General features: G+C 35.3%; 1 protein-coding gene and 1 long non-coding RNA gene across 2 annotated transcripts; both read left to right on the top strand.

Annotated features, from left to right (window-relative positions):
- Positions 1 to 1509: 1509 nt before the first annotated feature.
- LOC132306309 (mRNA-decapping enzyme-like protein) lies at positions 1510 to 13487 on the top strand. Its single transcript, XM_059803651.1, has 8 exons — positions 1510 to 1813; positions 1916 to 1956; positions 2167 to 2216; positions 5035 to 5179; positions 6304 to 6360; positions 8320 to 8446; positions 9541 to 10017; positions 13168 to 13487. The coding sequence occupies exons 1-8, from the start codon at positions 1655 to 1657 to the stop codon at positions 13222 to 13224; spliced, it is 1113 nt and encodes a 370-aa protein (XP_059659634.1). The 5' UTR covers positions 1510 to 1654; the 3' UTR covers positions 13225 to 13487.
- LOC132306311 (uncharacterized) lies at positions 8455 to 9414 on the top strand. The gene is made up of 2 exons (XR_009481920.1): positions 8455 to 9036; positions 9150 to 9414. It is a non-coding gene; the product is annotated as an uncharacterized LOC132306311 (long non-coding RNA).
- Positions 13488 to 14483: the final 996 nt, after the last annotated feature.

Genomic DNA, 14483 nt, shown 5'->3' with positions numbered 1-14483 from the left:
ATCAAATGGAGGCCTATGCAAGTATAAAAAAGTGGGTGTACATTTTATGGAATGAATATTAGTGATCTCCAGTTATGTGTACATTTTATGTAAGTGTAATGAAGTGTGTGTGTACACATATACTATTTTAAAGGAATGTCTAGCTCCTTATATGTGGAAGTATATATGTGAATAGTGCAACACTCAAGTTCTTAAGATTGTGATGTATAAAGCAAAACTATACGTGGAAGTATATATGTGAATGTTGTTCAGTCTTGTAAGAGGGATCTTCCTTGATTGCTTACTTTTAATCTTTATTCATATTTATCAATTCTGCTTATGGTTGGATATTGTATGAAATATTCACAAGTCCGTTATCAAAACAAATACTCAACAAAAGGGGAAATGGTCTTATGACTAAACAAAAAAAAATATGACCAATTTGAAGGACCTCCACTACAAAATTTCAAACTAATCTAAGTGAAGTAAAACTATTCATAAGCTTCAATGTTCACCAAATTTCAACTCTGACCAATTCAAGACGATTAACGTTTTGGCTTTATTTCTTGTTAGTTTCAACTACAAGGATCTCTCTCTCTCTCTCACATTCATCATGAATATATATATATATATATATATATATATATATATATATATATATATATGAAACAAAACAAAGTTAAATGGAATGCAAGCCAAAAGAAAAAGATAAATGGAGTACAAAGATCTACTCTTATTGAAAGATTATTACAAAGTTAGATTTGTAATTTGGTTGCCATTAATCATGTTTATGCAGATTTATTCATTATTACAAAGTAGTTTGGTTGCCATTATACATGTAAATTTAACAAAAAAAAAAATTCCCAACTCTAATGCAGATTTTTTTTTTTTTCACAAATTATCTCAAATCATAAAGAAAAATGGACTATTTTACATATAAACTTATAATTGTATTTATATATATAATTTTTCAAAACAAAACAAAACAGTCTTTACCAAACAGGTATTCTATTATTGATTCAGAATTTTTAATAACAAAACACTATTCCCAAACGTGTTTTGTTTTCGGATTCCTTAAAACGCATGACAATACCAAACGGGTTATCATGTTTCTGATATACAATTATTAAAAACAAAACAATCGTTACCAAACATGGATCCGATTTCTACTAAAAACATACCAATACCAAAACAGTTGTTTTCATATCATACCAAACCATAACATATAATGTTATCGCCATCCAAACGGACCCTAACGCTTCGTGCCATCTCAGACTCCCCAAGTTAATAAAAGAAAAACTTTTCTAAATTTTTTTTATTTTATTTTTATATGAACTTATAATAATGTTTTTAAAATAATAAATTACCTTTTAGGTTATTCAAATTATAAAAATAATAATTTTTTATACTAATCAAATTGAGGATGAAAAACCTTTTAGGCCGGAGTTGCATTCCCGTCTAGCAGTTAGAGCGTGGGTATTTTGGTCACTTAACAGTGTAGAGTTAGTTCGTCGGCCTATCTCCGGAACAGGTGTCCTCTCTCCTCTCCACTCTTGGAAGCAGTCCTCGTCTTGCTCTCCTGCGAGGGCTGTCAACCTAAAACTAGGGTTTTTATCCGTTTTCTCGAGAAACAAACACACACAAGTGTGTATACATATAAATATATATGTAGAAAATGTCTCAGAACGGCAAATTAATGCCGAATCTGGATCAAGAGAGCACCAAACTCCTAAACCTCACCGTTCTTCAGCGAATTGATCCCTTCGTCGAGGAGATTCTCATCACTGCCGCTCATGTCACCTTCTACGAATTCAACATCGAGCTTAGCCAATGGGTTTGTCATCTCACCATATATGCATATATGTGTATTTGTATAATATATTTATATATTCTCTCTCTTATTTCAATTTTTGCACTGTGAAATTTTCGTTTTCAGAGTCGCAAGGATGTCGAAGGGTCTTTGTTCGTTGTTAAGAGGTAATATTAATTTTTGAAAGGTTGGATTTTTGGATGGTATTTTTTAGGGTTTCGATGTAGTTTGTTGGATTTGGTGTCCGTCATGTTTTGGTGCTCAGAATTGATCTTTGTCGTCTTATGTGTGTGGTGATGGTGTCACTTAACTATCAAGAACTCCATTAGTATCAATTGTGCAAATTTGTGAACATTGGTTTTTTGTTGTTATCTTAGGAATGCTCAACCTCGATTCCAGTTCATTGTAATGAACCGACGAAATACTGGTTTGTACTCTATCTTCTGATCTATATTACTCTATATCGTATAGTATTACTTCATATGCTGATTTTTTTTGGTAAGGGTGAAAAGTTTGAATAAACTAAGGTAAAATAATTACACGAGTATGGGTGGCGAACCCGCTGAACACTAATTACAGAACACTAATTACAGAAATCATAACATTCTTTGGGTCCACACAAAAATGGCTCAAATTGAAACAAAAGTCATGCCAACAAGATTGTTAACAGGAATTGGAAATAAACTTTTTAACCCGAGGTCTACAAAACGGGAAGTAGAAGAAACATAAAAATGGCTGGATTCCCTTCTATAGAGCAGATGAAAGCCAATCTATCAAGGCCAAAATGAGAGAGAAAAAACAGAAAAGAGAGAAAAAAAAAAAAAAAAAAAAAAAAGGGAATCTGGAGGTGGGACTGTGACCTATTGTTGGTTCGAGAATTTGTCACTCTTTTAAGGGAACAAAGTCTGGAGGTCGCTGCATTTTCAACTTCTTTCTATATAGAATGCGCATCTCTATATATATTTAGAATATAAGGCATTTTGTTTCCTTCCACTTGATATTAACTATTGCTGCAAGCCTGGAGGAAACACAAGTAATTCTTTTAAATAACACCATAAAAGAGCAGTTTGACTCGAATATTCATTCTGCAATCTGCATTGAAATGAAAGCCAAGGTATGGAAGCATGCCAAGTAGTGTTGGTAGAGAACCAATTAACCAAACAATATGATTCCAAATAGCCAATTCTTGCATTCTTTGATGTCTAGGTAAATCCCACATAGACAAATCACTGAAGTTGCACTATGAAGTCAGAATTTTGTCATGCCCATTCACATAGGTTGTGAAGGAGGAATGTCTCTTTCCAATGGAGCTTGCAATAGGCCAATGTCAATTGCATTGCTAATTTCTGTCTCCCTTTCTGTCTCTCTCTCTCTCTCTTTATATATATATATATATATTGATAAGTAGAAAGTATATTGGATATTGTGTTTGCTATTTAGTTTTATTATAAAAAGAATTTTTGATCCCTAACTATTCAAACAATGTTATATTGGTAAAAGTTCACTTTCATTACATATGGGAGAGTAAACCAATTATTTTGTTAGTCAAAGGGGATTTGGAGTTTCTGAAAAGTAGGTTTACTTGCTAATTCCTAGAAATCTGAGGGGGCAATTGCAACTTACCCTAAAAGTAAAAATAAAAATTTCACTGATTGATCTGCAATAGAGAGGCATAAGATTTAATTTTAAATATTTGCTTGGAATTTAAAATGTTATTGCAAAATTAATTTCTCATACTGCCCTTATCGTTTCCTATTCAGGAACCCGAGAATAGCCTCATTATGCCTTGTGAATTGCACCTTCTCCATATTCTTATCATACCTTATTGATCTGTGGCTTCTCTATGTCCGCCTCCATTCTTTAGGATTCATTTTATAAGGAGTATTCTTGTTTTCTTAAACACAAATAAATGAAATACATGCCTCTCCGTGGAAAGCAGTTTGGTGCACCAAAGCCCCCATCAAAAGCCACGCCCCCATTAAAAAGTTGCTTTCTTTGGATTGACTGCCGCTCTAGGGAGGATTCTGACCATTAATAATTTGATGAAGAGGTGTAATATAATGGTGAATTGGTGTTGCACGCGCAAGAGGGATGAAAAGACAGTGGATCATCTTTTTCTTTTAGTGCATGGTGGATGGAAATGTGTGGGCCATGTTCCTCGCTCTTTTTTGGAGTTTTGTGGTTGTTTCCAAGTACCCCGTGGAGCGTGCTTGAGTCTTGGAGGGAATGTATAGTTGGTTTTTTGGCTTGAGATACTTAGCAGGCTACCCCACTTTGCATGTGGGGGGGTTTGTGTGGGGAGAGGAATAGAAGGTCCTTTTTTTTCTTTTTCTTTTTTGGATAAGTAAAATTGTATTAAGAAGTCCCCCAAATACTATACAAGGCCTAATAGGGCCTCTAAACTCTCTCCGAGTCCAAAAAATCAACAATCTCATCTATGGATTTACAATTTCTCCCTAGAACCCAACAAAAAAGAGTGCTAATAATAGAGAATTTCAGCGCACCAATAAGGGTCTCCTCCCCTTCAAAAGATCTATTTCTTCCAAGCCATAAACACCACCATACGCATAAAGGCATGACCCTCTAGAAGTCGCGAGCTTGGGGCCCCACTATACAACCTCTCCAAGCCTCAACCAATTCTCCGGAAGACTTGGGCATAACCCACGCAACCCAAACAAACTCAACATCAAAACCCAATAGAAGGTGAGTTATTTATTCTTTTGGGAAAAAGGGTGGAATTGTAAATCCTTAGTTGAAGTGGTTGACTTTGTTAATAGCTTGAATGTATAGGTTCTTGTGGCTAGTTGGGGTGTTTAATGGTTTCTGTATATCTTTGGGCGCGCTCCCCTTTTGAGTGCTCTTATTGAAATTTTACTTATCAAAAAATAAAAGTAAAATAAAATAAAATCATTCCCTTAACAAATAATTTGTTCTCGGTTTTGAATATTTCATGTTTATTATCAATGAATCAAAATATTATGACCCTGATCAGTGGAAAATGAAGAAGAAAGCATAATTTTCATTTTCTGTATGGTTGATATATCAATACGGTAATTTATACCTACTGTAAATATCAAGTACATGAGTTTGAGACCTCAGATAAATCATGTCATATAATCATGTGTCATTTAGTATTTTTCCTTGGAATTTTAGCATGTTGTTCCAAAAGTTGAAATGATGCCTTTCAAATTAGCATCCCTTTCCAATTTAGTTGTATTAAAATGTGTTAATCTGGATATGAGCAGATAATTTGGTGGAGAATCTCTTGGGAGATTTTGAATATGAAGTCCAGGTTCCATATCTATTATATCGAAATGCAGCCCAAGAAGTAAATGGTATATGGTTTTACAATGCACGCGAATGTGAAGAGGTTGCAACTCTCTTCAGCAGGTATTGTTATTATCCTATTACTGCAGCGTGTAGTTTGAGTTCTCACATTCTAACTCAATAGAACCAAACTATATTGATATGTTTTGATATCTTTGGTTGACAATGAATTTATAATGGACTGGACGAATCCAACTTCCGTCATGTTGGCTGATTGACTTAATCCGGTGGTTAGAGAAGTTATCTCTTCTAATCAAAGTAAACTTTTGCAATTATTGTCAACCATTATCTAATAATATGTCAAGAAATAGATTCAGTTATTTGGTTTTGTGTCATTAAGCTCAACTTTGGGAAGCTTGGTACAATTTATCGTATAATTCATTATTATGATATATAATCAGGTAAACGCAAGAATCATTAGCATGATTTTGTTGCAGCTCTCTTGTCCGTCTCCCTGCATCACTTAGTGGATGGGACAGGTATTGGAGTGAGAGCAGCAATTGCCCGTATAATCATTTGCAGTGTTCGTGTGTGTGATTACATTCTTCAGATCTTCTCCCCCTTCATGTTGTTTGTTTTCCCCTTTGAATATTTTTGTTTTCCCTAAGAAAACAAAAATATTCATGTTCCCATGTCCCAAATGCATTTGGACTATTGACATGACTATCATCCATCACCACATGTATGTAAGAGATCTATTTTAAAGTTGAATTTAAAGGTATAATTGACATATTCTTTAGGATCAGCTTTCCTCAAATTATTTGGATATTTTTGGATTTAAACTTATTATGCCTCAATTGGTCGGAAATCTAGTAGTCTGGTAACTCTGGTTTCATAGAATTTGGACTGATGGATGGTAGTTAACTGTTTTAATGACTACTTTTTCATCCAATATTCCGTAACTTTTAATCTTTTTGATTTCGTTTTGAACTTTAAGAAATAGTTGTTGCTTATCATTATTCTAAATGTGAACCGTGGTTGAGTTCTTTTTAGCTTTGTATTTTTATATATTTTCCACTTGCTAAGTCGGTTATGTCACCTATGTTTAGTTTATTAATGATTTCTCGAGCAATGGGGCATATTATTTTTATACATATAAGAGGGCTTCTAGAAATTACTGTTACACTTGGTTTCTTGTATTTCACCTTTTTGTGACATTAAAAAGTAATTCACCTGCATATCGCCAGGATACTGAATGCATACTCCAAGGTGCCTCCAAAGTCAAAGGTGTCTTCAACAAAAAGGTAATAATTTATTGTTATTACTAGTTCATGCAATTGATGACATATTTTTATTCTTTGAAGTCAAGAAAGAGCAACAGATAATATTATTGGGAAAAAAGAAGAAGAAGAACAATAGTACAAAAGAGAAAGCAGGGGCATACCCCTACTAATACATCAAATATTGGAAATAGAAAAACTAACATAAATAAACTAAGTTGTCACCCCATAATGGAAGTTGATTCCATAACAGCATCAGTAGCAAGCTGAGAAGCAGATCTGATTGCACCACCATGCACTCTGCAATTTCTCTCTTTCCACAGATTCCACAAGATAGTAACAAAAGAGCATCTAACAAACTTGATCTGTTTTAATATTGATATTCTTGACCTGTTTTTTTGTTCTATGTAGCAATGGTTGCATGATTTTAAACAATTTAATGACATGTAATATCTACATGCTGTGCAACCAACATTGCATTTCATTACGAAGAACAAATAGATATACATAATAAATTGAGTCAAAACATAATAAAACTCATGTGCAACAAACATTGCACTATGAAGAACAAATAGATGTGCACAATAAGTTGAGTCAAAACATTATAAAACTCTTGGTTCATTTGTGGTGAAACATTGAGTTATGGTGATAAGCCTTGAAGTAATTCGATTCAATTTCGAATTATTAAGTTGAGTACTATGAATCAATAGATATTGGATATTTATACTCAATGAAGAAAAAAGAAATATTAATACTATTGTGGTATTTTGCTCTTATAGTTACATGGAATGTTTGTAGAAATAAAAAGTAAAAACCTCATTCTTAAGATCTATATCATATTCAGTTGTTGTATTTTGCATGTTAAAGGTTGATTTGCCCACCCCATTCAACAAGGTCATTGATTTTCTCACAAATTTTCATAGTTGTAGTTATAATATATGTTACTATTTGAAGTTTAAGTTGAAGACGTTTGTATGCTGGTTTAGGATTTTTTTTTCCCCTCGTATGACGCATGCATATGTGATCATGTGCAATTCACAAATGAATATCTGCAAGACTGCATCATATGGTGCGTGAAGGTTATCAACAGCTTGTAGGTTTAAGCTTTAAAAAAATAAGAAAAAAGGTATTACGCTTTCCAGAAGGAAATAAAGTAAGTTTTATTATATTCAAAAATTGTGAGTAATATATTATTCAAATAATATATAATTTATATATTATAAAACTAATATATAAATAACTTATAGGTAAACTTTTCAAGAACGAATGTCTGGGATTGAGTGGTTTGTACTCCACCCCTCAAAGGGGTGCTTGTGAATTCAAACCCAAGAGAAGCATTAAGATTTAAAAGTTCTATATAAAAAGAAAAACAAAATTGAAATAAGTGTGCAATGCCAGGCCCATCGGGCTTCGTGGCCCGAATGGTGACACTTCGATTCATGGTTGCCTACATGAGGTCATGCTGATAATGGCATTTTCTTTGATGCTTCTTGCTTTAGGCTTTTCCTGATACAGCTATTTGCCTAGCTGTGATTGTTTCCTTGTAATTTTTTCTTCTTATTTAGTGCAATGTGATTATGTATTCTGTCTTAAGCTTCTGCTCTTCTTTTCTGAACATATGCTGGGTTGTTCGTTTTGTTTTCCTGCTCCTGCTATAAGTATAAAGTTGACGCTAGACATTTACCAGTCCAATATTGTGATTACTTTCTTGTTGATACTTTGAGTGTCTGTTAGGTCTTTGTATAGTTCTTGGGATGCGCTCCCCTTTTGAGCTCTGTCTATAATACTTTACTTATAAATATATATATATTGTAATTACTTCCTTGTAACCTGTCTTCCAACCTGTGCTGTTATCCATGTTTCATGTTATCCCTTCTGGAATGTGCTTTGGCTTCTACCATTGCAACTAATATTCATCCATGATGCTTCTGCTTGTTGCACAATTTTAATGCTGGTTTACAACAATTTTTGGAAAAATTACAGTGAGTTTGAAGAACTGGAAGCAATCCCGACTATGGCGGTAATGGATGGTCCTCTGGAGCCATCATCATCAACTGCCTCCAATGTCGCAGATGTTCCTGATGACCCTTCCTTTGTGAACTTCTTCAGTGTATGCACTCTTCTAACATTACTATTTAGATCCAATAACTTCAAATGATTTTTGATTTCAGACTCTTATGGTATGATGTATTATGTATCTTAATTTTTCCACAATTCCTTATTGTCTCGAGGGATATCATATTGCTGCTACACTTAGTTGTTATAAAGTCTTATTTTCAAAATTGTGCAACACCTAGTTCTAATTTACTTCTGGACTTTTTTCTGAAATTACAGTAGTGAAATATCTGTGTAAATTTAGTGTTGGGTATAAATAAAAAATTAAAAAAAAATCCCTCCTCTCTCTCTCTCTCTCTCTCTCAACAGGCGTAGCAATGCATGTAAAGATTTCCAGTAGTTTTAAATGTTGTGGCGCTTTTTTCCTATGATCAATACGAAATATTTCAATAATACTGTAAAAATTTGTGCATCATGAGACAAGATTAGCTATTTATGTTTGCCTAGTATCAGGCGTGTAATTTACGTTTGCCTAGTATCAGGTGTGTAATGGAAAAACAGTTGATTTTTTTATTGTGAGAAATTACACTTGCCTCCGTTGAGGCACAGTGTAACTCGGGCCTCCCCTTCCAGCTTTTCCCTGAGGTACATCATAACTTAAGTTCAACTGTTTTTCAACGTATCAAGGCTGAGGATATTTAAGAATTCCTTCATGGTGAATATTGATTTTTGTCTTGATGTTTATACTGATGTGTCAGATGTTGTTCCCTCCTCCTACTCCTCCTCTTTGAAAGAAGTTGATCCCTAAGGTTTCTGTTTACTGCCCTTAAGAGTCAATTGCAAGTGTGTGCTTCTCTCTTGTCGCCAAATGAAGATCCCTCTTGTATGATCTGAAGCAGGAATCTTTATCCAAAGATATGAAGTTTCATTGCTGTTATAATCTTTTTATGCTGTATGTTCCAGTTCATATTTGTAAAGTAACTATTTTCTTTTTCTCTTAAGGTGATGATTTGTTTGTGCAGATTTGTACAATTGCATAAATTAGTTTGTATATGATTGTATGAAGTCTTTTTTATTAGACATGTTAAGAGGAAACTTCTTTAACCTCCTACGTGACCATGACCGAATCTTCCTACCATATGTTTGCAGGCAGCTATGACTATTGGAAATGCTTCAAGTGCAGCAATGGCCGGACAACCATACCAGTCTTCTGGAATAATCCCTCCCCGCCCACCCAGTGTTGTTCCCCCCACAATACCAACCATCCAGCTACCCGTCAAGGTACCATCTCCTTCTCTGTTAACCTCTACTCCTTCGATACTTCCCGTTGATGCCCCTGAACCCAGCAGCATTAGCAATCGTGCTACTAATCTTGTAAAGCCATCTTCATTTTTTGGTCCTTCCTCTTCTGGGTTGGTTATGCCGTTTCCTAGACCATCTTTGCCTACTGCTCCTCCACTTCACCCTCCTACGAGTGTACAACGCCCATACGGTGCTCCTTTGCTTCAGCCTTTTCCTCCACCCACTCCCCCACCATCTCTTACTCCGACTTTTATTCCTACTCCAAACTGTGGGCCTGTTATTAACAGAGACAAAGTCCGGGATGCACTTCTAATACTTGTTCAGGCATGTCACTTTCTGTGCTCATAATTGTCTACCTGTGCATTTAGTTATCCTTTTTCATCTTGTTTTCTAACATGAGTTGCACACTGAACTGTCGGATTATTGTGGTAGTAGCTAATTAGAAATCAATTTCATGTGTACTGTAGCGGAAGTGTCTAAAGCTTTGAATGATAGCTATAAATAAATTTATTGTGTGCTTCTGCTGGGATTCTTAAATGCTGAATTCTCATAATTGCTGGTGATTGTGCAGAGCTTTTTGGATATAATCATTTGGATTTTTTTTTTTGACCAGTAAAAAATATATTAGAAAAGCGTTCAAAAGGTGAACGCGTCCCTAATACACAGAAACGAAAGACTTAAGGACCAACAGAGTCCAAAAGATCAAAAAAATCATCAATCGAGGAGCAAGCGCTACCTCTTACATAACAGAAAAGAGAACGAAGAACATGAGATTTTAAGTTTGCTAAAGATGATTCCTTTTCGTCAAAGTTTCTGTTATTTCTCTCTCCAAATACACCACCAAACAAAGTGGGGGACGATCCTCCAAAAATCACGAGCATGACCAGTAGGGCATCTTCTCCAAGCGTAATTTATTGAATAGAATGCTTAGGCATTACCCATTGAACGCCAAAAATACTAAAAATGAGATTCCAACAATCAGACACAACAGGACAATGCATAAGAATATGGTCCACGGACTCACCATTTGTTTTACAAAGACTACACCAGTTAACAATGGTATTACCTCTCTTGCGCATCCAATGTTAGAATATTTCCCTAAGTAGCAGTCCAAATAGAGAAAGCGACTCTAAGAGGAGCTTTAGAGCGCCTAATACACTTCCATGGGAAATCTTGTCCAGCAAAATTAGACAAGCACAAGAACATGGATCGTACTCCAAATCTACCATGAGTGGAGGGGATCCACAAAATGTCATCACAACCTCTGCCAACATCCTTCTGTCTATACAACAGGTCCAAAAAAACGCATACTTCTGCCATCTGCCAATCTTGAAAAGAACGCCTAAAACGCACGTCCCACGTAACTCCACTGCTATCAAGATGATAACAGTCAACAACGTAAGCATGCTTATTCTCGGCAATTCTGAAGAGACGAGGAAAGGAAAGAGACAATAACTGATCACCACACCATAAGCCATTCATTACGAACCTTAAATCGAATATGGGTGGAAAACACATTCCAACCTTTCCGAATGAATTTCCAAACGCCAACGCTTTCGGTAACAGAAATAAGACGAGAGGACCAACCCCCACTCTCCTCCCCAAAACGACACGAGATGACTCTTCTCCACTGTCGATGACGCTCTTTACCGAACCTCCATAACCACTTCCCCAATAAGGCTCTATTGAAAGGGACTAGCTTCTGAATGCCTAAGTCGCCAAATTTCAAAGGTTTGCAAACTTTCTCCCAATTAACAAGATGATACTTGAACTCCTCTCCTCTTCCACCCTAAAGAAAGTCTCTCTGAATTTTTTTGATCCGTTCAGCAACAGAGCGCGGGATTTGAAACAAAGATAAGAAATATGTGGGAAGGGACGAGAAGGTGCTCTTAATAAGAGTGACCTTTCCCCCCCTTCGAAAGATACTGTTTTTTCCATGCCGCCAATCTTTTTTCATACCTGTTAATCACCGGATTCCAGCTCCCCACTCTCCTGGAGGAAACTCCCAAACAGAAGGAAACAAAAAGTGGGTTTCAGTTGATTTGCACTCTCGCCCACTCTCTCTCACACACACACACACTATTTCTCTCTCTAAAACTCAGTTTGTCTCCAAATCATTTGGATATAATGATGGCAGCCAGTGTAAATTAAAAATTGAGTAGTCAATGTCCATTCTACATTTGGATCGAAATAATACTGACTAGTTATGTAAATCTCCCTTCAATTTTCCATTAGCCCATTAAGGAAAACATTTTGGCAAGCTGTAAATGGTTTGATTGGACAAAAATAGATTTCATATCCAAGGTATTTATTTAGGTGAAAGTTAGGCATGGTGGACAAGCACATCAAAAGGTGACATAGTTGTATAAATAGACAACCTTCAAATTTTGGTACCTTTCTTCAAGCATTGCCTGATGAAAGAAAGTAGTCACAAGAGCGTCACTCGGTATTTATTTAGGTGAAAGTTAGGCATGGTGGACAAGCACATCAAAAGATGATGTAGTTGTATAAAAAGACAAGCTTCAAATTTTGGTACCTTTCTTCAAGCATTGCCTAATGAAAGAAAGTAGTCACAAGAATGTCAGCGAGAAGAATATCTAAAAAAGATAGCTTAAAAATTCTAACTTCTCAATGCTAGAAAGAAGCCTAATGTGAAGTGCAACTGCTAAACAAAGGAATAACAGCATTGCACTATGGGGAATTATGCAATGCTCAGGATACCGCCACTGTTTTGAGGTTGTCTTTTATTCCGTCATCATTTCAGTGATAACTGCACCATTTTACGCGTTTGATTACATTTTAAGATCAGTGACCACTCATTTTCATTGATACAAAATGGAATGAAGTGATAATATATAATCACACAGTCAAATTTTACTATCTTGGTCCAAATAGAACTTGTATCCTTTTGATGGCTATTGTTAGTTAGGTCATCAAATTGGTAGCTAAGGGTAGATCAGAAGGCTCACACATTCAGTGATGGATAACCAACGAACTTCCCAAACAATCTGATCTACTTGGATAGGTGCGGCTTAGTTTGCTTTGATTTGTTCAAATCAAATCAAACTGGCATAAGGAGTGAGCCAGTTGACTGGCATAAGATTCACGATTGGATTTCAGGTACTGGCAGGGGTAGGCAAAACCATCTCTTTTTTAGACCACTACATTTTTGAAGCAGAATTTGGCAACTTTCCAAACCAATTCATTGACGCTATGCTAAAGGAAAGAGCTTTAACATCTTCGCTTGAGATGTGTCTAATCGTTCTGCTTTAGACTCGGTGTAGGACCTTCACCCTCCTCGTCAAGAAGCTTTTTGACTCCATGGGCTTTGTCTGTGGTTAATGAGGATAATCCCCCACTCCGGCTCTGTAACAATAGGTTATTAGGTTTTACCATTCATTGTGTCCTTCATGTTTCTATTTTAATGCTTTATTCTTTTGGATGCTTATTTTCTGATGTTTGTTTGCATGATAGGATGATCAGTTCATTGACATGGTTTATCGGGCATTGCTGAATGCACACCACTCCTGAACGATTTGAAGAATAGTTACGACGTGCGATTTTTGTTATTGTCATGCCAAAAGAAAGAACAAGAGAGGAATTTCAGTCTAGCGTGTAGATTCTCGTCAACTACAAGTTTGTGTTATTGTATAGCATTCCACTCGTTACTGGGTTAGACGATGGGATTACTCTCTTTTTATTTAACCCGATTACATTCTGTTTATTAATCGTGTCAATATATGCTTAACTGTATATTAAACTCATAATGGGAGATGGCCTTGTTTGTTGATTTACATTACGTGTTTGATTGACAGTGTCAACCCGATTTGAGTGACTCGTTCAAAACTAACAGAACATATTTATGAATATATGGTACTGTATCTCAGATTTATTTATTTATTTATTATTATTATTATTATTTTTTCATATCAAACAAGACGAGTATGTGGTTAGAGTACAAATTAATGCTCCTTTATTTAATGTCAGGTGTTTGCTTTAGTTACAAATTGATTTAGGTTGTACTTGAGTCGAGATGATATGGATATTGAGCAGATTATTTGACCTTTAGAATAGAGAAAACTAGAGAAAATAGGAAAGAAGAAAAACACAACTGAAAATAGTGCTATGCATATTCAGACAATGATATGACAAGTTTGGTCCAATTGATCAAGTGCAGAAATTGCTCTTGAATTTTTTAAAACGCGCCAATGTCTCCTCCAAAACTCGAACATACAGCTGACCTCCCTGAACTTGTACTATCGGAATCTTTCTTCCTCCGGATCAAAGTGAAGGTGAAAGTGAGCTAACTTAAATATGTGATTAAATTAGTACTTTTATAAATTATAGATACTAATAGAGTAATTTGTGTATGTTTAGCATACACCCATACGTATATGGAAAATGATTAGTCTTGGATTCGAACAACCACCTTTTTTTCTTTTCTGTTTTTTTTTAATTTTATTGTTATTATTATTTTTTATGTGAATGTAAGGTCATCATGACATCATCAAAGTCATTTCCTACTCGCGTAAATGTAGCCGGATGTATACTTTCAGACTCAGTATCACAATACATATATATCAAGTTTACCTGTACTCACCTGTATTACTTTTCAATAATTTTGCAACAACAATAGATCGTGCAATTTGATTCTTAGCTCCAAATTTGATTGTCTGTATGACGAATTTTATCTTAAGCACTTGCAACTTTCATTAATTCCATTAAGCAAAGTGTATTCAAAAGTGGCCAAAGTATGGCTAAGAACCAAATATCCCTAATTAAACACTCCA

The sequence above is a fragment of the Cornus florida genome, unplaced genomic scaffold, assembly GCF_030987335.1.
Source record: "Cornus florida cultivar Cherokee Brave unplaced genomic scaffold, ASM3098733v1 CherokeeBrave_3.0.0_Hap2_Chr05, whole genome shotgun sequence".
Lineage (NCBI taxonomy): Eukaryota > Viridiplantae > Streptophyta > Magnoliopsida > Cornales > Cornaceae > Cornus > Cornus florida.
This window is presented reverse-complemented; position numbering and strand designations above follow the sequence as displayed.